General features: G+C 43.5%; 1 protein-coding gene across 1 annotated transcript in view; it reads right to left on the reverse strand.

The window, feature by feature from the left end:
* Positions 1–27,827, reverse strand: part of VPS13D (vacuolar protein sorting 13 homolog D) — a 174,940-nt gene that overhangs the window by 57,158 nt on the left and 89,955 nt on the right. Inside the window, exons 61-63 of the mRNA XM_018552637.1 lie at positions 20,083–20,231; positions 16,665–16,799; positions 14,845–15,012 (exon numbers count right to left, since the gene is read on the reverse strand). Coding sequence (XP_018408139.1) covers positions 14,845–15,012; positions 16,665–16,799; positions 20,083–20,231 — 452 coding nt within the window. The remainder of the gene's footprint in view (positions 1–14,844; positions 15,013–16,664; positions 16,800–20,082; positions 20,232–27,827) is intronic.

Raw genomic sequence — 27,827 nt, forward strand, 5'->3', positions numbered from 1 at the left:
CGACCCACCTAACTGTGATTCTGCATCGTCACCCTGTTACATGCTCTCCCAATGGAGATTACAAGCGGTAGTCAAGCCAGCTCACATTACAGAGGCATGGTCCACTGTACCTTTTTAGATTGAGGTCCTGGCTGTTGAGTGTGGCTTTACATACATTGGATTACTAGTGGTGGCCATGGTGTGCCTTTGTTGGCCGACACCCGGGATTTTGGATGGGACTGATGAGATTGGGCATACAAACTTTCTGTCATGGTCCACTGTTGTCACCATCCAGAAATCCACCCTGAGAAATGCCATGTTGCCATCCCTGGAGTGCATGTAGACAGGAAGTCTTGATATGCAGCAAAGGATGAAAAATGTTGAAACCATTTTCTTCTTTTAAAAAATGGCAATAGTCTATGATGCAGTGTTTCAGCAAACTAAATGTAAATATTGTTAGGGTTTATAGGTACGTCAAGATGAAGCGGGGCTTTGTGCAAATCCAGGTAGCCTGAGTTCGCCAACTTGCTCACCACTGTGACTGCCATTCCCCCCTCCTGGACAAATTAGTGGTGGCAGTTGCGGTGGGGGCATTCCCTACTCCTATAACTGTGGGGCACACAATGCGCCTCTCCAAAACTGAATGGGCCAAAAGTGGGGGGGAGGCAGTCTCAGTTTTGAGCAGACTTGGGCAAACTCGGGCAACTGGGTTCGTGCCAAGCCTCATCACCTTACATGCTGCACTCTAACCTAATTGCTATAAAAGATATAAAAGATTAAAGTGATAAAGCAATGAGAAAAGTAGATGTATTGCAGTGATGTATAACATTTTCATTTTGCTTTGACATATGCTTAAGTAATACTTATGGGTCTCATCCCCATCCACAGCCTGTGACTCAACAGTGAAAAGAGAAGCCTCAGAATTCTAAGCTCTTTCCTCTGCTCTCTAATCCTTGTTAGCATATCAACGGGATGTATCTTTGTGCAGCTTCCCCTTCCCTCCTGTGATTGCAGGAGATTGATAAAAAGTCAAAACGTAGGAACTTACACTGCTTAGATTTTAAAATGTATTTAATGATGTATTAATTAATCCAGAGCTGTATTCAAGTGATATTAAAGGCTTTTAAGCTTCAAACATGTCCTGATATCCTGTTTTAGGGAACTCCTTTCTCATGCAGAGTAATATGCAGTAACCCTTGTGTGTGCTAGTAAGCTGTGTGCGTCTCCTCAATTCACATAGACACAGCAAATCAAGCTGCTCTCCACCCCCCTCCCTTCTCCAAACTAGTAGATGAACAGTTGCTTGAGTCTGTTCTGTCCTTTGTGATCCTATACTAGACAGGAAGTTCAGGGAACCTGAGAGACTTGGAAGCAGCTGATCAAAAACATGATGACTCTAGGTGTTTGGGCAAAAATTTTAAGCAATGCTTTGCAATGTATATTTGTTTGATCTGAATTAATTATTGGAAAAAAAATTGAGTGTTCAATACTACTTTAATTTGTGCCTGTAATATCTGCCTGGAGTTCAGCTTTATTTAGAGTTTATCCATGAAATATTACCATGGTCAACACGCACGGTTCCTAATTAGTCACTTTGACAAATGCAGAATTGTTTTGTTACCATACACCTTCTGCAGAACGAATGATGATATTTAATACGCCCCTTTGAACATAATCGAGAGATAAAATGCCTGCAGTGGGTCTAATCTCACATATCTGAACAGATGTTGATTTGCTCTGCATGAAAACAGATGAAAGATCAGTTATCTCATAATCATCTTAGTCACACTTTACGCTCTTTGTTCTCCAAACGATCCAAAATCTCCCCGCGCTGAACTTTACAGCAGGAAATCCACAAATTATGTCATGACGGTAACAAAGGATGTGTAAAAAATCACAGCGGTTGTGAGAAGTAGCACGGACGCCCGTGTGCCGACTGCGGTACAGATATTGGTCATATTCCCCCCCCAAAAAGGACCTCAATCCAATAAAAAACAAAGAAAGTTACTGTCAGGGAATGCATACCTGATTAGCATATATTCACATTAGTTAACCCCTTCACGACCAACGACGTACAATGTACATTGTTGGCATCGGGGCTGTTTAAACAGACTCCCGGCGGCAAAAGCTGTGTTTAAACTTGTAAAGCCGACTGTCAGCTTTACAGTAGAAGCGATTCTGGTGACTCAGCTGCCGCCAGATCACTTTAACGGACTGGTGAACAGGTGCCCCTCCCCCGGCTGACACCCCCGCTGTGTTTCCCGGGCTCGTTGCCACTCCTACGGGCCCGGGACTGGCTTCTTTGGTGTTGGCGGGAAGCTGGAGAGGAGATGGACGAACCTCCGTTCGTCTAGACCCTCACTGTTCTATGTGACCAGGAGCATCACTTCCGATCCCATAGCTGTCAGTGCTCGGCCCAGCTATAAGCTATTGAAGTCTTTTGGACCACCAGCATCACCTTAAAGAGTACCTGTCACCACCATCTGCTATCACATGTGGGATTGTAAGCCCCCCTATGTGATAGCAATTAACCTCTTGCCGTCCGCCCGTAGTAAAAAAACGGACGGACGGCACTGCTACATCTGCGGGTTGCCATCTCCAGACGGCAATTTTTTTCTGCTCGCGCGCGCCCCCTAGCGGGCACGCACGGGCAGAAAAGACCCGACGATTAAACACACCCGTTACCAGGTGTTTCACATATAGGCGATCAGCGGGTCCATAGCCCGCCGATCGCATATATGTGCTCGTTCGCGGCTCCTTGCTGATCTCCGTCCGGGCTGTGAATGCAGAAGTGATGTGTATTACATCACTTCCGCATTCACCTGTCAGTCATCTGGAGAGAGAAGAAGCTGATAAAGCAGATCTCTGCTTCATCAGCTTCTTTTGGGGTCCACAGGTGATATTAGGGGTCCTAGAGACCCCTAATATCTCCATAAAGAGGACCTGTCAGTGTGCCTTTGCTATTATAGCTGTATTCAAGTGATATTAAAGGCTTTTAAGCTTCAAACATGTCCTGATATCCTGTTTTAGGGAACTCCTTTCTCATGCAGAGTAATATGCAGTAACCCTTGTGTGTGCTAGTAAGCTGTGTGCGTCTCCTCAATTCACATAGACACAGCAAATCAAGCTGCTCTCCACCCCCCTCCCTTCTCCAAACTAGTAGATGAACAGTTGCTTGAGTCTGTTCTGTCCTTTGTGATCCTATACTAGACAGGAAGTTCAGGGAACCTGAGAGACTTGGAAGCAGCTGATCAAAAACATGATGACTCTAGGTGTTTGGGCAAAAATTTTAAGCAATGCTTTGCAATGTATATTTGTTTGATCTGAATTAATTATTGGAAAAAAAATTGAGTGTTCAATACTACTTTAATTTGTGCCTGTAATATCTGCCTGGAGTTCAGCTTTATTTAGAGTTTATCCATGAAATATTACCATGGTCAACACGCACGGTTCCTAATTAGTCACTTTGACAAATGCAGAATTGTTTTGTTACCATACACCTTCTGCAGAACGAATGATGATATTTAATACGCCCCTTTGAACATAATCGAGAGATAAAATGCCTGCAGTGGGTCTAATCTCACATATCTGAACAGATGTTGATTTGCTCTGCATGAAAACAGATGAAAGATCAGTTATCTCATAATCATCTTAGTCACACTTTACGCTCTTTGTTCTCCAAACGATCCAAAATCTCCCCGCGCTGAACTTTACAGCAGGAAATCCACAAATTATGTCATGACGGTAACAAAGGATGTGTAAAAAATCACAGCGGTTGTGAGAAGTAGCACGGACGCCCGTGTGCCGACTGCGGTACAGATATTGGTCATATTCCCCCCCCAAAAAGGACCTCAATCCAATAAAAAACAAAGAAAGTTACTGTCAGGGAATGCATACCTGATTAGCATATATTCACATTAGTTAACCCCTTCACGACCAACGACGTACAATGTACATTGTTGGCATCGGGGCTGTTTAAACAGACTCCCGGCGGCAAAAGCTGTGTTTAAACTTGTAAAGCCGACTGTCAGCTTTACAGTAGAAGCGATTCTGGTGACTCAGCTGCCGCCAGATCACTTTAACGGACTGGTGAACAGGTGCCCCTCCCCCGGCTGACACCCCCGCTGTGTTTCCCGGGCTCGTTGCCACTCCTACGGGCCCGGGACTGGCTTCTTTGGTGTTGGCGGGAAGCTGGAGAGGAGATGGACGAACCTCCGTTCGTCTAGACCCTCACTGTTCTATGTGACCAGGAGCATCACTTCCGATCCCATAGCTGTCAGTGCTCGGCCCAGCTATAAGCTATTGAAGTCTTTTGGACCACCAGCATCACCTTAAAGAGTACCTGTCACCACCATCTGCTATCACATGTGGGATTGTAAGCCCCCCTATGTGATAGCAATTAACCTCTTGCCGTCCGCCCGTAGTAAAAAAACGGACGGACGGCACTGCTACATCTGCGGGTTGCCATCTCCAGACGGCAATTTTTTTCTGCTCGCGCGCGCCCCCTAGCGGGCACGCACGGGCAGAAAAGACCCGACGATTAAACACACCCGTTACCAGGTGTTTCACATATAGGCGATCAGCGGGTCCATAGCCCGCCGATCGCATATATGTGCTCGTTCGCGGCTCCTTGCTGATCTCCGTCCGGGCTGTGAATGCAGAAGTGATGTGTATTACATCACTTCCGCATTCACCTGTCAGTCATCTGGAGAGAGAAGAAGCTGATAAAGCAGATCTCTGCTTCATCAGCTTCTTTTGGGGTCCACAGGTGATATTAGGGGTCCTAGAGACCCCTAATATCTCCATAAAGAGGACCTGTCAGTGTGCCTTTGCTATTATGTAGGGGATTGTTATCCCCCCTATATAATAGCAATAACAGTAAGTGCATAAAAATAAATATAAATAAAAAAAAATTAAAGTAACACATAAAAAAGTAAAATAAAATAAAAGTCACATAAAAAAGGGGGAAAAAAAAACAAAACATTTTTTTTTTTTAAATTAACATTAAATATAATAAATGTAAAAATAATGTAAAAAAATGTTTTAAGTCCTGTGGGAGCTTTTAAATCGTCGTCTATGGACTTTTTCACGGACGCACACAATTTTTAACCTGGGCATGTTGAGTATCTATTTACTCGTTGTAACCTCATCTTTTATACTTTATTTAAAAATATTGGTATTTTATTGTGTTATGGGGCATTTAAGTGCATTTTCCACAAAATTTGGGGGTTAAAAAATTTGTAACTGCCACCATGTTATTCTATTGGGTCTTGGGTTTCAGAAAATATATAATGTTTGGGGGTTGTAAGTAATTTTCAGGCCTACAATTTGGAATATAACATGGGTGCAAAAAAAAAAAAGAAAAGAAGAAGACCTGTCATGAAGGGGTTAATATGGTCAGGACTGGGGGGAAAACAGCAAAATAACATGAAATATCGCAGATTAACATTTTGCATTCTCATTTACAGCCAGCAGGTGGAGTGCTGGGCTCCATTTTTTTAATATACAGCCATGGCCCAGAATATTGGCACCCCTACATTTCTGTCAGATAATGCACCACTTCGCACAAAAAAAAAGGTTGCAATTACAAATGTTTTGGCATTCTCATGTTTATTTCCTTTGTTTGTATTGGTAGGACAGAAAAAAGTGGAGGAAAAAAAAGCCAAATCTGACACATAAAACTCCAAAATGTATGTCATCTTCTCCAAATTGCAAGAAATAATTGCATTCCGCGTTTGTGATGCTCCTGTAATTTGTAAATAAACTCACCTGTACCAATTAACAGGTGCTGACAATATAGAAATCACACCGGCAACCAGTAAAAATGGTGAAAAATTGACTCAAACTTTCTGTTGTGTGTCTCTGTGTGCCACACGGAGCATTGAGAAGAGAAAGAGCAGCAAAGAATTGTCTGAGGATCTGAGAACAAAAATAGTGCAAAAGCATGGACACATCTCAAGGTTACAAGTCCATCTGAAGAGATCTTAATGTTCCTGTGTCCACTGTGCGCAACATTGTCAAGAAGTTCACAGCCCATGGCACTGTAGCTAATCTCCCTAGACGTGGACGAAAGAGAACAATTGATCAAAGATTAGAACGAAGGATTGTTGGAATGGTGGATAAAGACCTTCCATCATCTTCCAGACAAATTCCAGCTGACCTTCAGGCACAGGGTACAACTGTGTCCGCTCACATTATACGTCGCCATCTGAATGAAAAGGGACACTATGGTAGGAGACCCAGGAGGACCCCACTGCCGACACAGAAACATAAAAAAGCCAGATTGGAGTATGCCAAAACTTACCTGAGGAAGCCAAAATCCTGCTGTGGACAGACGAAACAAATTGACAGCTTTTTGGTGCAGCCCATCATTCTACTGTTTCCAGAAAAAGAAATGAGGCTTTTAAAGAAAAAAAAATACAGACCCTACAGTCACACATGGTGGAGGTTCACTGGTGTTTTGGGGTTGCTTTGCTGCTTCAGGCACTGGATGTCTTGACTGTGTGCATGTCATTATGAAATCTGAAGACTACCAAATAATTCTGGGGTGCATTGTAGGGCCCAGTGTCAGAAAGTTGGGTCTCCCTCAGAAGTCATGGGTCTTACAGCAGGACAATGACCCAAAGCACCCAGAAATGGTTTTAAAGCGCTGGAGAGTACTGGACTGGCCAGCAATGAGTCCAGATCTGAAGCCTATAGATCACCTGTGGAGATATCTCAAAACAGCAGTTGGGAAAAGGATCCCTTCCAACCTGAGAGACCTGGAGCAGTTGGCGAAAGAAGAGTGCTCCAAAATTCCTGTAGAGAGGTGTAAAGGTGCCCACACACCTTACGATTATCGGACAAAACTTTTCGTACGATGATCGAATAGTCGTACGCTTTTCGTACGACAGCCCCATCCTGCCCCGATGATCGCAAGATTAATTTAGCCGTAATTAACGAAAAGCACCTGGACGAAATGCGGTAATTGATTTGCCGTATTTTCGTTAGCGCAAGCGCAGTGTAGATCGTACGACTTTTGACGGACGGAAACGCCAGCAACCTTACGAAAATTGCACGATCTAGCAAAGTTTTCAAACATGCTTGACCGTCAAAAGTCATGCAATTGTACAGTAATGTCAGTCAGACACTGCAATGCACACATACGATTATCGAACGAAAAGTCGATCGCATACGAAAATCGTCCGATAATCGTAAGGTGTATGGGCACCTTAAGAATGTGATGTATTGATTTGAGTAGACAGCAAAGTGAGTACAGAGATTGATGTGCAGCTGCTCCTCCAACATCCAATCACTAGTAAGAGGGCATGTTCCTGAAAAAGTTGTGCTTTTGCTGCAGTGCAGGTCTGTGCACTGACTGTGCTGTCTGGCAGCGGTACCCAGATCACAAAACTGGCTGAACAAAAATTACAAATCTTTTGGCAGGCAAAATAGTTTTCATATATGTATTTCAATGGGGTTATGGGACTGTTTTCTGGAGTTCGGCTTTAAAGAGGAGCTATTATGGGCAGCACAGTGGCTGCCTCTGCCTTGCAGCACTGGGGGTCCCCGGATCGAATCCTGGTCAGGACACTATCTGCAAGGAGTTTGCATGTTCTCCCTGTGCTTGGTCGGGTTTCCTCCCACACTCCAAAGACACGCTGGAAGGTTAATTGGCCCTGTATGTGTGTGCAATAGGGACCTAAGAATGTAAGCTCCCTGAGGGCAGGGACTGATGTGAATGTTGTGCATGTAACGTGATGCATAAGTTGTCCGCACTATAAAATATCTGTACTATATAATATTAATAGATTATAAATCCGTTTGCTCATTATATGAATCTGTGTCACCCACATCTCAAATTGCCTTTAATATATCACTGCTCATGAACGAATATGTGCATGTCAGATGCCTCAACAATTCACTGACTTCATGCGTGATCTGGGTAGTGGTTCACCAAGTAGTGAAGCCAGTATAATGTTGACAGTCCCTGAGCCTGTGTCTTTAATAGCAAATGATCAATGACAGCTCCTATATTTAGATTATGACAGGTTTCTACAATAGAGAAATTACAGATTAAAAAGAGAAAAAAAAAAAGAGTCAAACTAACCAATGAAGCCGCCAACTCTGGTCACTGAACAGCCCATATTTATCTTCCCACAGTGTCTTTCGCTTTGCTTAAACAACCCGTTTACCCCTGTGCTATAGAAAGAAAAAGCATACAACGGGCTCTCTTAAGGGGCCCAACACCCCCTCTCCAGCAGAACATACATTAACCTTTCCTTTACTCCCCGTTTGTAGGAAAGGAAGCCATTGTAAGCTCTGCTTAGACTGATTTTGAGGACCATCCCCACGTGGCGGCTATGAGCCAATCACAAATGCTGTCATATGGAATAGAAGGCCTCTGAGTCACATGAAAAGGTATTTCCTTTTCTTCTGGTGGCTGAATAGAGCAGAGGGGGGAGAAAAGGAGGAATATGTGCCACTGCTGGGCGGGGGTAAATAAAGCCAACCAGTTGCATTGCTCTTTATACGCAAAGCACAGGTCTGCTTTCAAATTCTTTGCTCACACATTTGCAAATAGTAAAATACAGAAGGTTTCATAATCGAGCACCATGACCCCTAAAGGAAACCAAATAAAGAAAAGGAGAATCGTGTCCCAGAAAAATGACTCATGGCTCTCCATATACCACATTTTATTACTGATTAGCATCCAAGTTAAAATAGCAAAAAGAAGGGAAAACAATATAATGACAGACTAGAATTTGCCATCAGGGAGACAGCGCAGCTAAATCTGAGTAGGCTGAACTTTATTTAACCTGCCATTTTGTGCCAATTTCAATACGTCGGAGCCTCTTCACTTAAAAGAAGGCAAACTGCCCACTGTGTGTTCTCGAATACATGGAAAAGCCATTACAGGCATAAACAACAGCACTATAAAACTAAAAGTCATAAAATGGCCAAACCAGATACAGCTCATAAATAGCTTATGCATCTAACTCATGCAGCATTTTTTTTTGTTTAAGAGACCAGAGGTCTTAAAACATAATCGAATAAAGTGAAACCAGGGCAACGGTGCAGAAATCTGCTTTTAATGCTGAAATACCCATCTAAACTAGAGACAGAACCATTAACTGCATATCCTCGCCAAGAGACGGTGCCTAAAGGTCCTAAAAGTGACAAGTTTGGGGCTTATTTATTAACGTCAGAAGTCGTTCACTGCTGACCCTAGTCAAAGGTTTAAAGCGACCCTTTCAGGATGAGGAAAAAAATAATGGAAAATAAAGGCCCTTGCTATAGTAGAGCTTTTATACTCTACACTGGCCAATGTCTCCTACCATCTAACCGTTCCATTGCAGAGATAGCCTGAAACAATGCTAACTGATAACACTCAGCAAAGGTAGAGAGCACAGAAAGTTATAAGCTCATCAGATTTCTGGCATGGTCATCAGGTATTATTTTTGCACTTATCAAACAGATATATCAAATCACTTTCAATAGTATATTTAACAGACCAATAGGGAGCAAATAATAGCGGTTCACTGCAAGGGTTTTTACATGCACTTTCATTGTGCGACTGGTGAGAAATGTGCAGCCCTTCCACCTTGACCAGGGCATGACCCACCCTTTCCCTTTGTCCTGCACCAAAACAACCTGAGGAAATAGCTCTCCACTGTCTGGATGGGGTATGTTCTACGAGTGTCTACCTTTTGGCCACGGTTTCCTTTAGACAAATCAGATTCCTTCTTCGTCCTTCCTGACAGAGCTCCCATAAGGGTCTGCTAGCCTCTTGTTCTACCATTGCAAGGTGGATCAGACAGATGATTTCCAAAGCTTATAGTTTGAAGAATAAGGTTCACTCTACCAAGTCTGTTCATGTTTCTTGAGCCTTTCAGCACCAGGTGGAGATTTGCAGGGCCACCACCTGGTCATCTGTTGACACGTTTGTTGGTTTTACCAGGTGGATATTCAAGCCTCCTCCGATGCCAGTTTCGGCCACAAGGTGCTGCAAGCCACATTGAGAGTGTTTAGGTTCTTTCCTTGTTCTGTGGGCCTCTTGGCATTTTGTTTGCGGTGTTGCCCACTCCTTAGTTGTATTGCTTTGGGATGCCGCATGGTGCAGACTACAGTCCTATGTCCTGTAGTCCATGATTAAGAGAAGAGGAAATTTGATGTACCCTTACCTTAGATATCAGTACATGACACAGGTCCTAGTGGATTACAGGAAACTAAGGGTTGCTGAGAGGCAGGAGTGGATATATGGGCTGTACAAACAACTTTTTTTGCCAGTGTCCAGTCACCTGAAGGTGTCAGCATAAAACCCATGGTTAAGGCTACAATCCAGTGTCCTGTACTGTACGATTAAGATCGTTAATTTGTTAAACAGTTTAATGCCAGTGACCTCTAGCATTAACATGACCCCGGTCTCTAACTATATCCAGAAACGTGTCCTCCATGTCTCTAATCAGTCTTGTAGCATGACCACAGTTTCTGACCATCTCCTGTAATATGCCTGCAGTCTCTGACAGTTTTCTGTCCTGCAGTCCTTTGGTGATGTTAGAGGCCACAGGTGAGGTCCCTTGTACCTTGTATGTTGACCACTACTGGCTTAGAGTGAAATTCTGTCTCATCTATGGTCTCTGTCTCAGTCCTTTGATAATCTGTCTAAGTTGGCTGCCTACAATTGCAGGGGTTGCAAAAAACAAATGTTGCACAGACGTGCAAAAATGAGTTAAAACCACTGGACAAGAGGTTATGATCCTGCAACTGTAATTGTGTTAGAAGTACAGAGCCTGCTTGGTTTGCTGGCCTAGCATGGTCTAGATCAGGGGTGCCCATTAGGTAGATCGTGATCTACCAGTAGCTCTCAAAGCTGATGCTGGTAGATCACGAAGGGTGTGAATGGCGGCCCCTTTATTCAATTTTAATATATTTATTTAGCTGTGCACACATGATTACCTATTAGCTTGAGTCTGCTCCCTGATACCTTTCTGGTGGATACTGGTGGTTGAAGTGATATGTATTACATCGAAGAATATTAGTTTACACAGCCTGTTGCAAAATACAGCAAGGTGGGCCAGGAGAGAGAGCGGGGAGAGACAGACAGGAAAAAGAGCAAGGAGAGACAGCCAGGAGAGCGAGGAGAGACAGCCAGGAGAGCGAGGAGAGACAGCCAGGAGGGCGAGAGCAAGGGAGGTTTTTTTTTCCTTGGTAGATCTCATTGAGCTCATCATTTAAAAAGTAGATCTTAACACAAACGATTGTGGGCACCCCTGGTCTAGATTCTCCCCAGATTGAAAAAAAACTTTAAACCCTTATGAAGGGGGTCCTATAGAATCCCCCAAAAGCACTGGCTGTTATGAACAAAGTTTGTAACCATAAAAAAAGTTTATGGACTGTAAAAAAAATAGTGTGGCCCTCTTCTTTCTATAATGGCCTTGGACTTATATGACCATACATATCTATAGGCTAATAGTCTACGTTGGTCAATGTTAGCGGTCAGAAGCTGGGTTTCTGGGTAGTGCAGGGAGGTGGAACTATAGAATAGCAGTTTTGATTACCATAATCAGACAGACAGAGCTGGTCATCATACAACCAAAGTTAGCATCCTGAATGTTTGTTATACATAAGGTTTGGGGTTGCTCTCTGACCAAACGTTGGCCTTACTGACAATTGCTGGTCACTTTCACTCATATACTAAATGATACAAACATCCTGATCATAGAACATAAAAGTAGTGGTAGGAAATGACTAGGAAGGTCATGTAATTCGATGTGTAATGCCATGTGTAAACCACATAAACAATGTACAGATACTGCTTCCAAGAAATAGGATATGTGAGCAAAGCATTTCAGTATTACCGGATCCCATTCCCTTGATGTCCACTAGCAGTTCTTTTACTCTAGTACATTTTTAAACACTCAGAATGGCTCTAATGTCTCTGCTAAAATATTGATCTAAGGCTTGTATTTTCCTATATAACGGCGTGACACACAACACAGGTTCATGCAGTTCTGAGCTCATGAGGAAACATCTAAGAAACTGATAAAGGGAGTGTATTGTTTTGTTCACCTTCAGTAAGTAGAAACTACAATATCCCCCCACCCTCAAACCTAAAAATACATGTGTGGCTACAGTTGAAGAAGATGTGGGCCTGAAGGGGATACATGGCAGAAGTTCTTTGGGGGTTCTTTTTACATATGTTGTGCTAAAACTTGAAGGGGCCCCACTCCAACAGGATGGATGGAAACATCTTAATTAATATGTGCAGGCTGCTACTAGGATGGAAGGACTGGCACTTCTTACAAAAAAAAAAACAAGCATGCTTAGCAAACTGACTGCCATGGGTGTTCCTTTATTTTAAAGAAATAAAAAGATTAAGGAAGCAGACAACTTATTTACTGTAAACCATCATCAACTATTCAAAACAAATTTCAAATAAATGGACCAAAACCATTACGGTTTCCCATCATGCTAACATTTCTGACCTACAGCAGGAACCTCCACATCTCCTCTTACATGCTGGCAGGCCTCCAATCAGCAGCCACTCTATCCACAGGAGGACAATACAGTGGAGCCCTGCAATGCTAGATGGTATCGTAATTTCAGTCAGGATAAAAATCACCAGGAAACCCACAGAATTTTGAGTTATGTGCATGTGCCATTCTTTGAATGATTGAGAGTCGGCATGAAACCGCTCAATTAGAATGTCAGAGATCATCTCCATTCATCCATGCGCAAGTGTTTAATTTTAACAAGTAATAACATTATATTATGTCTAATGACTAAATTGTAGTTAAGAGCCCACATGAGTGTGCTTTTGCTAGAGAAACACTTTTCCTGGTACAGACCCAAAAATTTACAAGGCATCAATCCATGCAGGCCAAGCAGCACCCTGTTACTGAGAGAATGGAGCTCGCCATTGTCAATCTTATTCCAACAGCACAATCTGCCTGACTGCCTCCGACTACAATATTTTTACTCTATTTACAAGGCAGGAAGTGAGGGGAAATCTCCATAGAGAGCTGATAGACATCATTATAAATGTTACCTTTCCATACTCTGTCCAAAAGTACAAAAAAAAAAGAAAAGGGGGCTGGAGCTGCACTTATACCGCTAATTTAACAGCCCTGCTGAAATGGATGAAAGATAAGTTATAGAAGGACTGAAACACTTTTCCTGCAGAAAGCGCTCCCTCTAGTACTGGTCATCTGAGCAAAAGCCTAAACATTTGTTTAGGTCATTCATTCTTACCTGAGGATTAAAGATTCGGCCTTCAGCACCATTTTCTGCAGGAAAGGTATTTACACACGCATACACATGCAGAATCACATACATACATGCAATTTGTTGAACTTGATGGACTTGTGTCTTTATTCGACCTCAAATACTATGTAACTATGTAACCCTTCTCTTACTCTTTATTCAACTACCAAAACAAGTAGAGGACTGATTAAAAAGGACCAATAAAAAAAACCTGTATATGGAATTCAAAAAAAATTAAAAAGTGCAGAAATTCTAAATCCACTGCTCATGCTCCGGTGCCTATACTTAATTTTGCAGTTGCTCCCCTACCAAAAGGTCTGTAAAGCTCCTGGCACATCCAGGTATGGAGAAGCATGTTACATGTCACGCTCCTCCCCATAATGCAGACTTTGGAGCTTGAGCAGCCAATCACTGAGGCCCCAACATTGTCACATGTGCATACGCTAAATGTGTACTTTTTAACAGTACTACATATTTTTGACAACAGCTGGTGACTTTGGTGCGGGTTGGCAGCAGGCGCTTTTAACTTGAGTTGAAGGTAAGTATAGGCACTGAAATGGGGTTCGCACAGGGTGGATGTAGATTTAGCAGAATATTAAAGTGACAGATTTAATAAAATATTTATGTATGCACCCCATTAGCCATTCAGACCTTGAAACAACCAGCGACCTTAGGCAATATCCAAATAAGCAAAAGACTCACCGCTCCAATTCCACCAGAGTGCAGATCAATATAGACATCGGGTGCAGACTGCAGTGTGCTCCCACTTATCAAACAATATCTCTCCAATCAGCCGCACGGAACCGAGGTCCATAAAATTCAACTTTATTGTTGTAAATTCCATGCAAAGTTCAAAATACGAGGTATACACCACCAGAGTGTCTCTAACTCCAACGCCTTGCACGCATTTCACCACCTGGGCTTAATCATAGAGGTGAAGATTTTGTGCCATGATTAAGCCCAGGTGGTGAAACGCGTGAATGGCGTTGGAGTGGGAGAGAGACTATGGTGTATACCTTTTATTTTGAACTTTGCATGGAATTTACAACAATAATGTTGGGTTTTATGGACCTCGGTTCTGTGCGGCTGATTGGAAAGATATTGTTTGAACCAGCGACCTTATAACTGTGGATTGGGAGATTGTCATCTCACGTCTATGGGCATCTGGCATACAGTTTACTGTGTAATGCTTTTAACAATTTTAGCCCAGCGTATACAGATAGTATACCTCTGCCCTCTTTTAATGCATGACTGTAATGATGCCACCTCAGTCATACAACAATGATGAGATACGACTCCGAGTAACTGTCCGGAGTAGTGTACAGCTCTATGGAACTGCAGTTCAGCATGCTTTAGTCAAGCTGGATATATGATTTAAATCGCACAATAAAAAAAAGCATCCAGACTCCTCATTCATATATATTTTTAGCCTTGCTACCTGCAGTGTCTTAATAGACAGGATCTGGGGGTATAACTGAGGCAATCCTTTTCTGAGAATGACTTCAAGCAGAAGCTTCTCACACAGCTATTTTGCTTTGCAACCGACCTCAGTAGTATAAAGAGGCAAAGAAACACTAAAGCTCTTGTGATCCTGGCCAGGCATAAATCTCAGACATGTACCTTTGCAGCAGAATTGGAAACTCCGTGTGTGACATTCCTGATTAAGCCGCCAACATTTCCATACTTTATAAGACCGGATACTCCTTCAGACACATCATTCAGCAGGCCCATTGGATTGCCAAGGAAGTCAACTGAGCCCAGAATTTTTGCTGCTTGACTGAGCAACTCCTGTGGAACAATACAGAGCAGGGTTAGTGCTAGATATGTAACTCAGCAGCGCCATCATATGTTAACATGCAAGTACAACACTTAAGGAAAACATAGGGATGCTGAGAGCCATAAGTAAGACTTGACATCTCTGAAAATATATTATCCTGCAGTGGGTAGCTTTTCATCCTGTGTGTGAATACTTATATGTTTATCGGTTGCTTTAGCATGCAATCTGGGGCTCAGTGTTGAGAATTATTTATTTTGCCTCAGAGAGACTCTTTTACTGGGACATGCTAACCTACCGTAAAACTTTGATGCTTCCTAAAACTCCCCAGTAGGGATGCACCAATACCAGTTCAGATACCAGTGCCGATACTTGGCATTTTCATGAGAACTACCAGGGTTGCAGTGGTTGCAGCTGGGAGCTAGCTCTGGCGCTCCACCACTGTCCTGAAATCATTAGTCTGTATTGTTTTAGAAAAACTGTCACATGAAAAACAAACATGTATTAGTACTCGTACTTTTGTAAGTACTTGGGCAAGGATCAGTACTTGTACTTGCAAAAATGGTATCAGTGCATCACTTTATATATACAGTATGTTTATAAAAACAAAATCATACATTAAAAGGAGAACTATGAGGTCAGTGCTTTTCACTCACCTCATAGTTCTAGCCGACCTGTGACAATGAGACTGTCACAGGTCGGCTCAGTAGATCGGGAGGTGAGCGAACACATACCGGCGCTCGCTCACCTCCCGATCCTGTCACGGTTCTCTGCCGTGACAGGGGAGGGGCTGGATTCCCCCCTCCCTGCTCTGATCCGCCAGGGCTGACTGGCGGAACGGACAGGGGAGGGGGCAGGTACAGCTGGCTCTGCCTCTAGATAGGCAGAGCCAGCTGTCAGTCACGCAGCTGGGCGGATCCAGACATAATTGTCGGGATCCGCTTCAGCTGCGGCGTCTCAGTATACTGTGAGCTACAGCTCGCGGTATACTGAGCCTAGGGTGACGGGGGGGGAGGACGCTAGTTTGTGTCCTCCCGTTACCCTAAGGAGAACTATGGGGAAAAGCCCCATAGTTCTCCTTTAAAACAGAGATGAACAAATCCCAGGAGCTCCGTGTGCTCCTTACAAATGACAGCTGCCTTCTAACTTTTGCATTTTTCTCTTGTCTAGTCTTGGAGCTGGAAAAGCATCTGTACTTGTACTGGGTACAATACTTGGTATCGGTGCATCCCTACTCCCCAGTATGAAATATGATGTTTAAAGAATACCTCTGGCTTGTTGCTCCATTGTAAACTGGCCAAGGGACTGTACATCAGCCACTGTGAGGTGTACATGTTCATGTCCAAATTATTTCCAGTGCTCCCTGGGATGCCAAAGTCCAGACCATGCTATTACTTAAACTCAGATGTGAGCATTCTGTCTCTTCTCCTTTCACTCCTGTGGATGTCTCTTGGCCATTGAGGCAACCCACCATATTTAGCGGATAATAGGGAGGCATAACGGGGTGTCATGAAGTAACATACCGTTCTCAGAGATTACAGGGATGTATTCTGAGAGTAGCAGATGCATAGTAGGATAAAGGTGCTCAGATAAAGTGTTTGAAGAAAGAGAACAAAAAAATAACTAAATAAATAAATGTCAATTAAAAGCAAATCAGTAAACAAACCTCTTGGAAATGTTTGAGGATATCGTTGACAATAAAGTCTCGGGATTCGTATGGGTGCACTCTTGTAAATGGATCCAGATCAATCACAGCATCTTCAAATTTAATCAGAGGGAAACCCAAAGAGCTCTTTAAAGCCTAAGAAAAAGTTAAAACAATATCATTTTTAAGGAATAGCAATACCAGACAAGTACACAACTGCTGTCCAGCAAAACACTGCAGCAGAAAGTATATTTAGTTCTTTAGAGGACATGTTCATTGTAGAATAAAGAAAAAACAAACAGAAGGAGAGCTACAACCTGAGGGCATGTCCCATGCTGGGACTCACAGATGGCTGGTGTATGTGGGATAAATAAATGCAATGATAAATTAATGAACAAGTAATGAAAAGGTGAGAAAACTTTATCCCACAAACACCAGTCATCTGTCAGTCCCAGCATGGGACATGTCCTCATGTTATAGCGCTCCTTCTGTTTGTTTTTTCTGTGATTATATACGGGACACCTCTGTCTGTTCAAGGAGCTCGCACACCCACCACTTACATCTACAATTTACACCATTAGTAGTGCGCTCAACACATTTTTCTAATTTCTCATAGTAGAATAAAAACTCCCAAGCCCCTAAACCATTCTAAACCTATCCCCCTCCACCTAAGTGCCTTCTTACCTCTCTCTGACAGCTGTAGCAACCTTCAACGCTGGCCACACCTGTACAGTAGCTTCCAATAGGCTTGAATGGCCTGTACCGGGGCCATTGAAGCAAGGCCCCATTTAAGTTTATAATAAGTTACTTTGAAGGCAGCATTGAACAAGATTTCTGCACTGAAGCTGTAAAAACTATGAGAGGCCGCTGTCAAAAAGAGGTAAGTAGACTGTACTTGGGTGGGAGGCTAGCTGTTAAAATCGTTGGAGGACTGTGGGGAGGGGGGCAGGGAAGAGTTTTTATTTTAAAGTGAACCTGTCCTTTTGGCAGGTAGAACCCAGTCCTATCCACCATGTGAGTAGCTTTTTAACAGGTACTCAGATGGTGGATAGGACTGCTTTTTGAGGCCTGTATTTCGTAGGTGCTCAGTTGACATTGCCACTTGGTCCTACCTTTTTCATAGCTTTCATAAGACGTAGCATAGTTTAAACACATTATGCAAATATTGACTTCTTAGTCAAATTCATCACTTGGACCCATCCCTCTCACCTCCTGAATGGTCAATCAGAAGATATGAAATGGGGGTGACTTCAACTTATGGACCAAAATTTAAAAAAAGAGACCTGACGTTACAAACCCATGGGTGTCTACAAGGACACTTTGTGCAGCTACATAGAGGTGCCTGTTATTGCTTCTCAGTAGCAGATTACAATGCTGCACTCCACTATAGGTATGATTTAAGTGAAGTAAGTAGGTAATAACCCTACTCCCCCTTTAGATTTTGATTTTTTTAAAGGAAGCAGCATAGTGGGTGAGCTTAGTATTACCACCTAAAGACAGGGACTTGGAGTTTAATGGAGCATGAAACAGTGAAAGTTAATGGCGTGTGTGAAAACCTCATTCTGGGTCAGTGCAGATTCACTTTTGGAGAAGTGATGCATGACGAGACCTCCTAACGACACTCTTAACATCAGTACTTCCAGAGAAATGTTTGGGACATGAGTTAAATGAAAAAAAAAAAAAATTGACCATGGAAAAAAAAACAGGCCCGAGGTGATTGAATCATTTAGAAGGTGTCCATAGATATGAAGTGCAATGGCTTAGCTATATTACGGCATTCACCCACAAAGAAGCCATTACACATTTCCCCAGGTTCTTTCCAAGGCTGGCCATACACCTATCAATTTTTTTCGTTCAACCCACGGGCACAACAAAAAAAATTGACCCGGTTCCTCCATCAACACAAACAGCATGTTGATCGATGAATCCCACTGTTTACATTCAGTGGAATTTATCAAAAAACTGGAGCAGTCAAAATCTGGAACAGATTTGCACTGCAGCCAATTAGCTTCTCTCTTTCATTTTCAAATCTTAACTGAGCAAACTGAAGAGAGATGCTGATAGGTTTCCATGGGAAACTGCTCCAGATTCTCTTTGCTCCAGTTTTGATAAATTCCCCCCATTGTCTTCTGACAGGAGGTTCTGCCGGCACCTGTCAGAATAACCGGTCAAAACAGATCTCTGGAGTGTAACTCCCCTTTTATTTCAGTAAACTTTCACTTACTTAAAGTATCAAACTCTCAGACTTTTTTTAATAATAAATCCAGATCAAGCAAATATACATCGCCCAGCAAAGGATTTCTTTAAGTTTTTGCCAAGGCACTTACAGTCATCATGTTTCCACCTCTTTCAGCTTGGCTTACCTGACCTTCCAGTCTGGTATAAGATCACAAATGACAGCCAGGGCCCGTGCTAGACTATTTTGCACCCTAGGCAAGACCAGCTACCTGCATTACAATTTGAAATAGACGGGGGGGCACCGCAGGGAGATGAATGGTCAAGGCTGCGCCTAGTGGCAGCACTGGCCCTGTTGACAGCACAGTGTGCAGCAGCTCTCCATCTACTAACCTAGAAAAGGGAGAAAGGAGTAGCAGGGAGCAGGGAAGAGGGTAGTGGCTTGTCCTGCTGTTTTGGTAGAGAGACACACAGCTTACTAGCACACACAAGGGTGGCTGCATAAGACCATGCAAGGGAAAGGAGCCACCCTAAAACAGAAGGTCAAGGCCAGTGCTCAGGGGACCAGCTTATTCTGCAAGAAAACTAAAACTTTTGAACATCAAGCACCAACATCCATTCTAAGTGGGTTCATAAGCATTTGAAATAGCTTAAAAACCTTTTCTACATATTCTACAAATTGCGAATGTTATCATTTATATATTACTGCAAAATACCATGGTACACATGATAGTGCACAGCCGTATCGGGCAGCTCCCGGGAAGGACAGATGCTGTGTGTAATTAGTATGCAGCCCCTGTCCTTCTCTATGGGAGTACGCGGCCGTACACCGCCCTATGCTCACCCCAAGTGCAGATCCATATGGGTGCGGGTGTCCTGGCTCTGACGCAGACAGGATCCGTCCTGTCAGCGTACGAGTACGGACACCTGCGCGGACGTGCAGGGCGGGTGAATGTAGGGCGGCGTACTCCCATAGAGAAGAACAGGCTGCTGCGTACTAATCACACGCAGCACCTGTCCTTCCCTGATGCGGTCGTGCACGCAGCACGAAGCTGTACGTGTCGGCCTTTTCTTGTGTGAATCTGGCAGTGTGAATAAGGCCATAGACGGACAAAAGCAAAATCAGAAGCAGGTTAATAGCAAATCAAAGCAACCTGAATGCACCTGAAGGTATACTGAATGTAACTTATTTCCAAGTCTGATGTCCATGCAGCATGTTTACGGGTTTTTAAAGTAACTTGTTCAATGTCTTCATTGCCCTTACCTTAAGATCAGAAGGGAGTTTATTGGAGGTGAAAACACTGAGTTTGATTTGCGGTACAGATATTTTCAAGTTTTCAAAGTAATATCTTTGTTGAGAGCTGTTTTCCTCTCCAGTTTTCTCATGAATATTCTCATCCCACTTCTCAACCTCTACAAATAAAACAGAACAAACATTATAAAAAAACAAAACAAAACAGTAAGTGGCTAAAAAGGCTGGAGGAAATCAGCGGCACTAAGACGCAAAAAGGATAGAAAAGGGTGAGAACATTATTAAAGAACTGCAGGATTTTTTAAAATTAACCCTTTGGCCTCATTCACACACACAACGCAAGAGCAAAATTGTACACATATTTGTAAATGCATATACAGTAATACCTTGGTTTACAAGTAACTTGGTTTGAGAGCGTTTTGCAAGACAAGCAAACATTTCTGAAAAATGTTGCCTTGATATACAAGCAATGTCTTGCAATAAGAGCAAAATTTTGTAGAAAAGCACCACCCGAATAAGGCTGTAGCAGTGCGAGCGATGAGACTGTTTGACAACACAATGTCACATTGGATAGATTCCTTGTTAAGGTTTCACAAAATGAAAAAGATTCCGTTGAGCCAAGAGATAGCAGTGATTCCGTTAGTGACAGTGAAAGTCGTCCTACACAATAATCCTACTCTCTCTTGTCTCCCTCACACCAGCCACGAAGGTACCAGTAATTGGTTTATTTTTCTTTATATTTTATACTGTATTATATTACAGTACGGTATTGTAATCATTGTTATATGAATATTTTGGGTTGTGGAACGAATAATCTGAATTTCCATTATTTCCTATGGGGAAGTTCGCTTTGATATACAAGCGCTTTGGATTACAAGCATGCTTCCGGAACGAATTATGCTCTTAAACCAAGGTATTACTGTATGCGCATGTGTATGTGCGTATATTCGTGAATTGTATGCAATCTCAGAATGCATAATTTCTCATAGAAACTTTGATGTACTGTACGCGCGTAACATACGCAGAAATTCTGAGCCCAGACGCATCTTGGTGCCATTTTGTTTTTGTGCAGCCCAAAAATATGGCTCCATACGCAGCTATGTGTATGGAGCCATTTATTTGCATATGCTGCACGCAGCGTATTATACTGCAGTGTGAACGAGGCCTTGAAGAGGGGCTGCCCCCGCTCTGCAAGGGTTAAGTGCTCATTTGTGTCTAGGTGCTAAAATAAAGTTATACTCACCCGAAGCTCTGAGACAGTCGGCTATCACGGCGCTCCCTCCAGCTCGTCTCCCCCACACTGCAGCATTGAAATCTTCCTCAAAGTCCTCACAACTATACACTGTGTATAGACATTGATGATTTACGGGACCTTATACTGCTGCAGAGGAGGGGGAGAGACCTTGAAAGGCAGCTTATTAGAAATCAGAAGGCAAGCTTTAGTTGAAACTTAAATGGCAGTCATGAATCTTAAAGAGAACATGATATGGAGGGACCATTGAGGAGCTTCTGCCCAATCACCGTCCCACCACAAAGAACAGAATAGCATCCCTGCACTGCAATACATCATTGAATCAGCAGATGGTGCCGGCCTAGACTTGCTGCACATATGTTTTGGGTCAGTAACTCGGACAGAGGATATGTTTGATAGCAATCGGAAGAAAATGGCGTAGTGGTTAGCGCTTCAGCACTGGGGGTCCCTGGTTCGAATCTAGGCCACGTCACTACCTACAAGGAGTTTGCATAATTCACACCGGGCTTGCGTGGGTTTCCTCCGGGTACTCCGGTTTCCTCTCACACTCCAAAGACATGCTGGAAGGTTGATTGGCTCCTTTCTAAATTGGCACTCGTATGCATGAGAGATAGGGAACTTAGATTGTAAGCTCCTTGAGGGCGGGGACTGATGCGAATGTGCAGCGCTGCGTAAATTGTCGGTGCTATGTAAATACTTATAATAAATAAATATTCAGCAGTGACAGACAGCCTATGTATTTTTCTAATGACGTGCTTATTTTAAAGTATATAATAAGTAGACAATGACATTTATGTTGAAGTAGCACACCCAAAACAAATTGATGTGCTTGGAAACTTGACATGCACTCATCCTACAATCCTGTATATGTAAGCATGTCATCAACACCACACAACAATACAAGGATGGATACTGCCAAAGGTCACGGCATATGTCTGCATGTCCCAAGTCACCAGATTTCATGGCTGACCCAACAAACACATCCCAGTCTGTACATTCAATACGGATCTGTCAGCATCTCATGCAGCTTTTAATTCTTGAGAGGTGCTATTGGCAGAGGGCTGAGCGAGGCTTTGTGATGCGCTGGCTAATTAAACAGCTAAGCCGTTTTATTTTTTTCCCCCCAGTTCCCCAAACAGCTTTTCTCCCAGCCTGCCCTGGGCATTCAATGACTACATTATGCAATCTGTTCTGCACTCTCGCTATTCAAGTGCTGCCAGTGCTCTAGCTTAACAGAATGTCTGGGCTAAATAACAACTTGTAAGGGCTTCAGTAATGCCTCTATCTCATGATCCTCAGTCCCTTCAGTTTTCGGCTGCACTTTTCACCTCTTCCCCGGCTATTGTGCCGCGTTAACGTCAGCAGCGGCTCTGAGAAATTAGGAAAATGCTGGTGCAGCACACGGCTCTGGGTCACACTGTATACCACATTTCTGGGGCATGAAACAAACATGTTGGGATCTTCACTGGTAATGCAAAAACAGTAATAATCAAAAACGAAATGTAAAAGTAAAAGCAGAATACCAATAATTAAGGATGCACCAATACAAATACTAGTATCTGCCGATGGCGAGTATTCATACTCACCCAAATGCGCCAATGCCTAGCCCGATACTTCCGCTATCAGGAAGTCGGGAAGCGAGTCATTACACGCTGCCCGGCTTCCTGATTGGCCGTGAAGCCGGCTCACCAGTGACTCGCTGCTCTGCTTCCTGATTGGTCAGGAAGCCAGGCGCCGTGTATTGACGCGACGCCCGGCTTTCTGATTGGCGGGGAAACCGGCTTCATGCTTCCTCTTCACCTAGTGACGAGGGAGCATGAAGCCGGCTTCCTGGCCAATCAGGAAGCCTGGATCCACATCATTACACGGCGCCCGGCTTCCTGATTGGCCAGAAAGCCGGCACTATGCTTTCTCGTCACCCAGTGACGAGAAGCATGGAGACGGCTTCCCTGCTAATTGGGAAGCCGAGTGGTGAGTCTTTACACGCCGCCTGGCTTCCTTAATGGGACTTCCAGTACCGGTATTGGCGAGTACCGAAAACAAATTATTGGTACTCCTAACCGAAAAAACGGTATCGGTTCATCCCTACCAATAATCTAGAGAGAGAACATACATTGTATGTCAAACATTTCTGGATACCTGACCATGACACCTATATTAGCTTCCCGAGCATCTTGTTCCAAAACCATGGGCATTAAAAGGCTTACTCCACTGTAGCAGCTTTAACATCCTCCACTCTTTTTGGAATGCACCCCACAAGAGTGTATCTGTAGTCATTTGTGCCCATTCAGCCAAAAGAGCATTTGCGAGGTCAAGTACTGTTGCATGAGAAGACCTTGTTCGCAATCCGTGTTCCAACACATTCTAGAGAGGTGTTCAATATGGTTGAGGTCAGGCCACAAAGCTGAGAGCGCACAATTGCCTAAAATGTCTTTGCATGCAGTCCTTCATTGGAAACACCTGGACTCAATCATTTGGAGGGGTGTCCACATACATTTGGCCATATAGTGAACTGCCTGTGCGTTCTGTGATGATGAGAGCAAGAGGTAAACTATTAGGGATATACTGGAGCGCTGTAAACCTTTGCCACGAGGTTGAGAGCACACAATTGCCTAAATTGTCTTTGCATGTTATAGAATTAACCTTGCTCTTCACTGGCAACACCTGGATTCAATGATTTCAAGAGGTGTCAACAAACATTTGGCCATAGAGTGAACTTCCTGTGCAGTCTGTGATGGCGAGAGCAAGAAGTAAGCTATTAGGGATATATTGGAGAGCTGCAAGGAAACCTGTTGGTCAACGTAGATGAGGACTCTTCCTTCCACCTATGACAATCAGGGCCCCTCTGTAGAGGGAACAGACAGACCACAGTAAAGCTGGCCACACACCTATAGATGATCTGCAGATTTTCTATGGTCAGATGGAAAAAGTGCAACAGATTACTCCATCTACGCTAAACTGAAAACTGCTGCCTCTCAAAATACCTGAACAATCTGATTGGATGCCGGCATTGTTCAGGTATTTTGACAGTCAGCGGGGCCGACTAGCAAGATATTGAAACTTGGCCCAGTGGGAGGTTCCTCCATCCACACAGTTTAGCGTAGATGGAGGAATCTGTTGCCCTTTTTCCATCTGACCATAGAAAATCTGCAGATAATCTATAGGTGTATGACCAGCTTTAGATTAAAAAAAAAACAACTTGTCATCAATGAATCCGTCTGTGAACTTATGCTTTGTCCAGGCCGCGCAACGCAACAGGTTCATCGTATTTATCCTCATCTACCTTCCTCTACTGCCTATGTAAACTTTACCATTGTTCAACTATTTACCCGCTGAAGCAAAGAGTATAAGACGCATGTAAGCTTCAAGTCTCTCTGGTTGGAGAATAAGCAGGGCTAAGGACTCTCTCCCCACCACATGTGATAATGATCCGACCTATTGTTACTCCCTGAAAAGGTAAAATTTGCATATAAGTTTGGGGGCTCCCAAGTCATGATGGAGCGCCACTTAAGGTAGTTGTCAGTCTCCTATCCCCCCCGAACCAGTGCTATATACCCTATATAAATGCACTACCTAGCAACAGGTGAACTTTATATTAGCGCTGTTGCATAGGACTGACTGATGCGAACAATACTTGTCAGAAGCAGCAGTAAGCAAAGACAAATAAAAAGAGGCTGCACTTGAGGGCACAACAAACTGCAGACAGACTGGTCATTTAGTACTATAGCAAGAAGGTATATGATCAGTGAATCAGCACTGATCAATGTCTAAGCTAGGTATGGGCAACCTAGATCCTCCAGCTGTTTTGGAAGTTCCATGAGGCATTGCAAGACTCTGAAAGCCACAGGCATGACTCTCGGATGCATAATGGGATTTGTAGTTTCACCACCACTGAAGTGCAGAGCTTGCCTATACCTGGTTTGAGCGGTTCTGTTGTACAGGGGCCCTCTGCTGTCTGTGTTCAACATTGCACTCTAAAATGACAACGGTACATAACCACGTTATCGGTTTTGAAAAACAACTTCCTTTATGGGATCAAAACCTACAAGTGCTCCGCCCACCACACCCCATGCCTCACTCAGGCAGAAGTATGAATTTTGGTTCTGTTTAATGAAAGGAATTGACACAGACATGTGTCTTTACAAAAGATTTAAGCACTTGGCTGTGTATTAGTTCTCTTCTGAAAGGTACGGGGAAAGGTTGGCACCTTGGTGGTTTTTGTGGTTGTTTTCTTCCACATTGGTGGCACACGGACAGAAAGCAAATCAAATCTTTCCATCAGCAACACAGGTCAGGGGTGGCGGGTCCAAGTTAATGAGCTTGTTGAGATTTGAGCAACAGAGTGTTACAGGCTTCGGGGCTCCCTGCAAGATATCTATCTCTATGCATGCATTCTTTCCATCTTTGCTGCCCATTATGTACCTCCAGAATCACAGCAGGGTCACTTTAAGGCCTAGAATAGAAAAAACAGCAAAAAAAAAAAAGGAAAAAGAGTCCTAGATCACCCAAGAAAACAATCACATGGGCCTTTAGTTCAATTCCAATTCACCTGCAATAATATTTCCTGGTTGGGAGAGGAAATCAGAAAATCTAGGGTGAGCCAACAGAAGCATGTGTGGGAAAAGTACAAACTCCATGCAGGCACCGTTCTTTATGTTTAATACTATAGTCTCCCATAAGAGCATTTGCACTTACAGTTTCTCTTAGTCCCCCTGCAAAGTCCCACAAATCCCTGTTGACCCTGCCAGTGAAGTCCACCTAATGCAGTAACCTGCGGTGGTGGGTCAATGATGCTGCACTGCTCTTGAATTCAGAGCAGCATTGATATGCTCATGTGGGCTGTGCTTTGTTGAAGTACAGTGTATGAAGAAATGTTGCAGTGGGCATGGCTTTCAGCAATGGCACTGCTGATGCACCAGCCTGTAGCTTGTCAATCAGCATTTGGCCACACCTAGTCCTGCCCACTGTTTTCTGGATTGACAGCCCTGCTTCTGCTGCTAAAACTCTCCCACTGTGAGCTGCAGTGTCTGTGAGGGGAAGCATGAGAGACACTATGAAGGAGGGTTTGGCTTAGTCGAGTTACTTTAAAAAGCTTGTGCATTACATAGTAACTGGATGTGGTACTTCTTTAGTCTGTCACATACCCTATTTCCCTGAAAATAAGACCTACCCAGAAAATAAGACCTAGCACTATTTTTCAAGATTCCTGTAATATAAGACCTACCCCGAAAATAAGACCTAGTTTGGTGGTAGCATGTGAGAGGGAACTTGAAGAGCAGGAGAGATGGTATCAGCCTGCAGGAACATACTGCATGAATAGGATGACAGGGGACTCCCTCCGGCCAGCGCAGTGACAGGGAGCACGCCAGTACTATACTTCACCAACTGCTGTCCCCCTGAAGGCACTGCTTAATGTAGTAGGTACTGTACTGTAATGTGTACCGGTAAATGGTACCGAACTTTACTGCGCTGTCCACTGTCTGATGTCCCCACTGCTGCACCGCTGTCCCTGATGACAAAGGAAGCCGGCGCTGTAGAAAGCAAGGCTGCGGCGACGGAGGGAGCAGAGTTGCATTAGCCGATACTTCCTCTATAGCGCCGGTTACTGTGACAGGCGGAGTGATACCAGATGCACTCCGCCTGTGAAAGTGAAAGAAAGGGATCAGCATAACCGATACTGAGCATTTTGTTGCACATTAAAAAAAAGACATCCCCTGAAAATAAGACCTAGTGTGTTTTTTTGGGGGCAAAAAAAAATATAAGACAGTGTCTTATTTTCGGGGAAACATGAAAGGAGCCTTTAGTAGTACTTTAACTGAAGTTGGGATTCCAGGGGTGCAAGACAAAAGTGCCAGCCGAGTAGCCTACTGGGTTGCCCTTGTGTGGTGGGGACAGAACACAGGAAATGTTTCAAGGGCAGGCTGGACATTCAGCATCATTCTCTGCCTCCAGGAGGCAAGGAATCGGAAAATGCATTTAGACACTTGTATATTCTCATTACAGCGCCCACCCTAGAACAAGAGTCCCTGGTACCGAGCACTCCTACTCTACATCATAATAGCGGCTCTTTTATGGCCTGAGAATACAAGTAACAGTGAGGCAATTGTCTCATTAGACCAATCTCCCCTTCTCAACTATCAAGGCAAGACTAATGACCATTTATAGGCTGGCTTATCTAGAGTAATTATCAGAATAAACTATTTTCTTGGTATTTCTGAACAAAACCCGGAGAAAAGAATCATGCCGCCTATTTCACGGCATTCACCAGAGTTCAATAGAGATCGGTCAATTACTGCGGAACACGGAGGTTTGATGTCTGAGATTCTGCATGAATGATGTTATATGTACAGTGCCACAATGGTTCTCTATCCCCACTAACATTTAAGGAAAACTCCACTTTTGTTATAAAAAAATAAAGAGTTTGTATATAAACTGCCTCCCAAGACATTTTGTAATTTAGGATTAAAGTGACACTAAACTCAGGAGTTAATTCTTAAAAATGCTT

The sequence above is a fragment of the Nanorana parkeri genome, unplaced genomic scaffold (assembly GCF_000935625.1).
Source record: "Nanorana parkeri isolate BGI_ZX_2015 unplaced genomic scaffold, ASM93562v1 scaffold94, whole genome shotgun sequence".
Classification (NCBI taxonomy): domain Eukaryota; kingdom Metazoa; phylum Chordata; class Amphibia; order Anura; family Dicroglossidae; genus Nanorana; species Nanorana parkeri.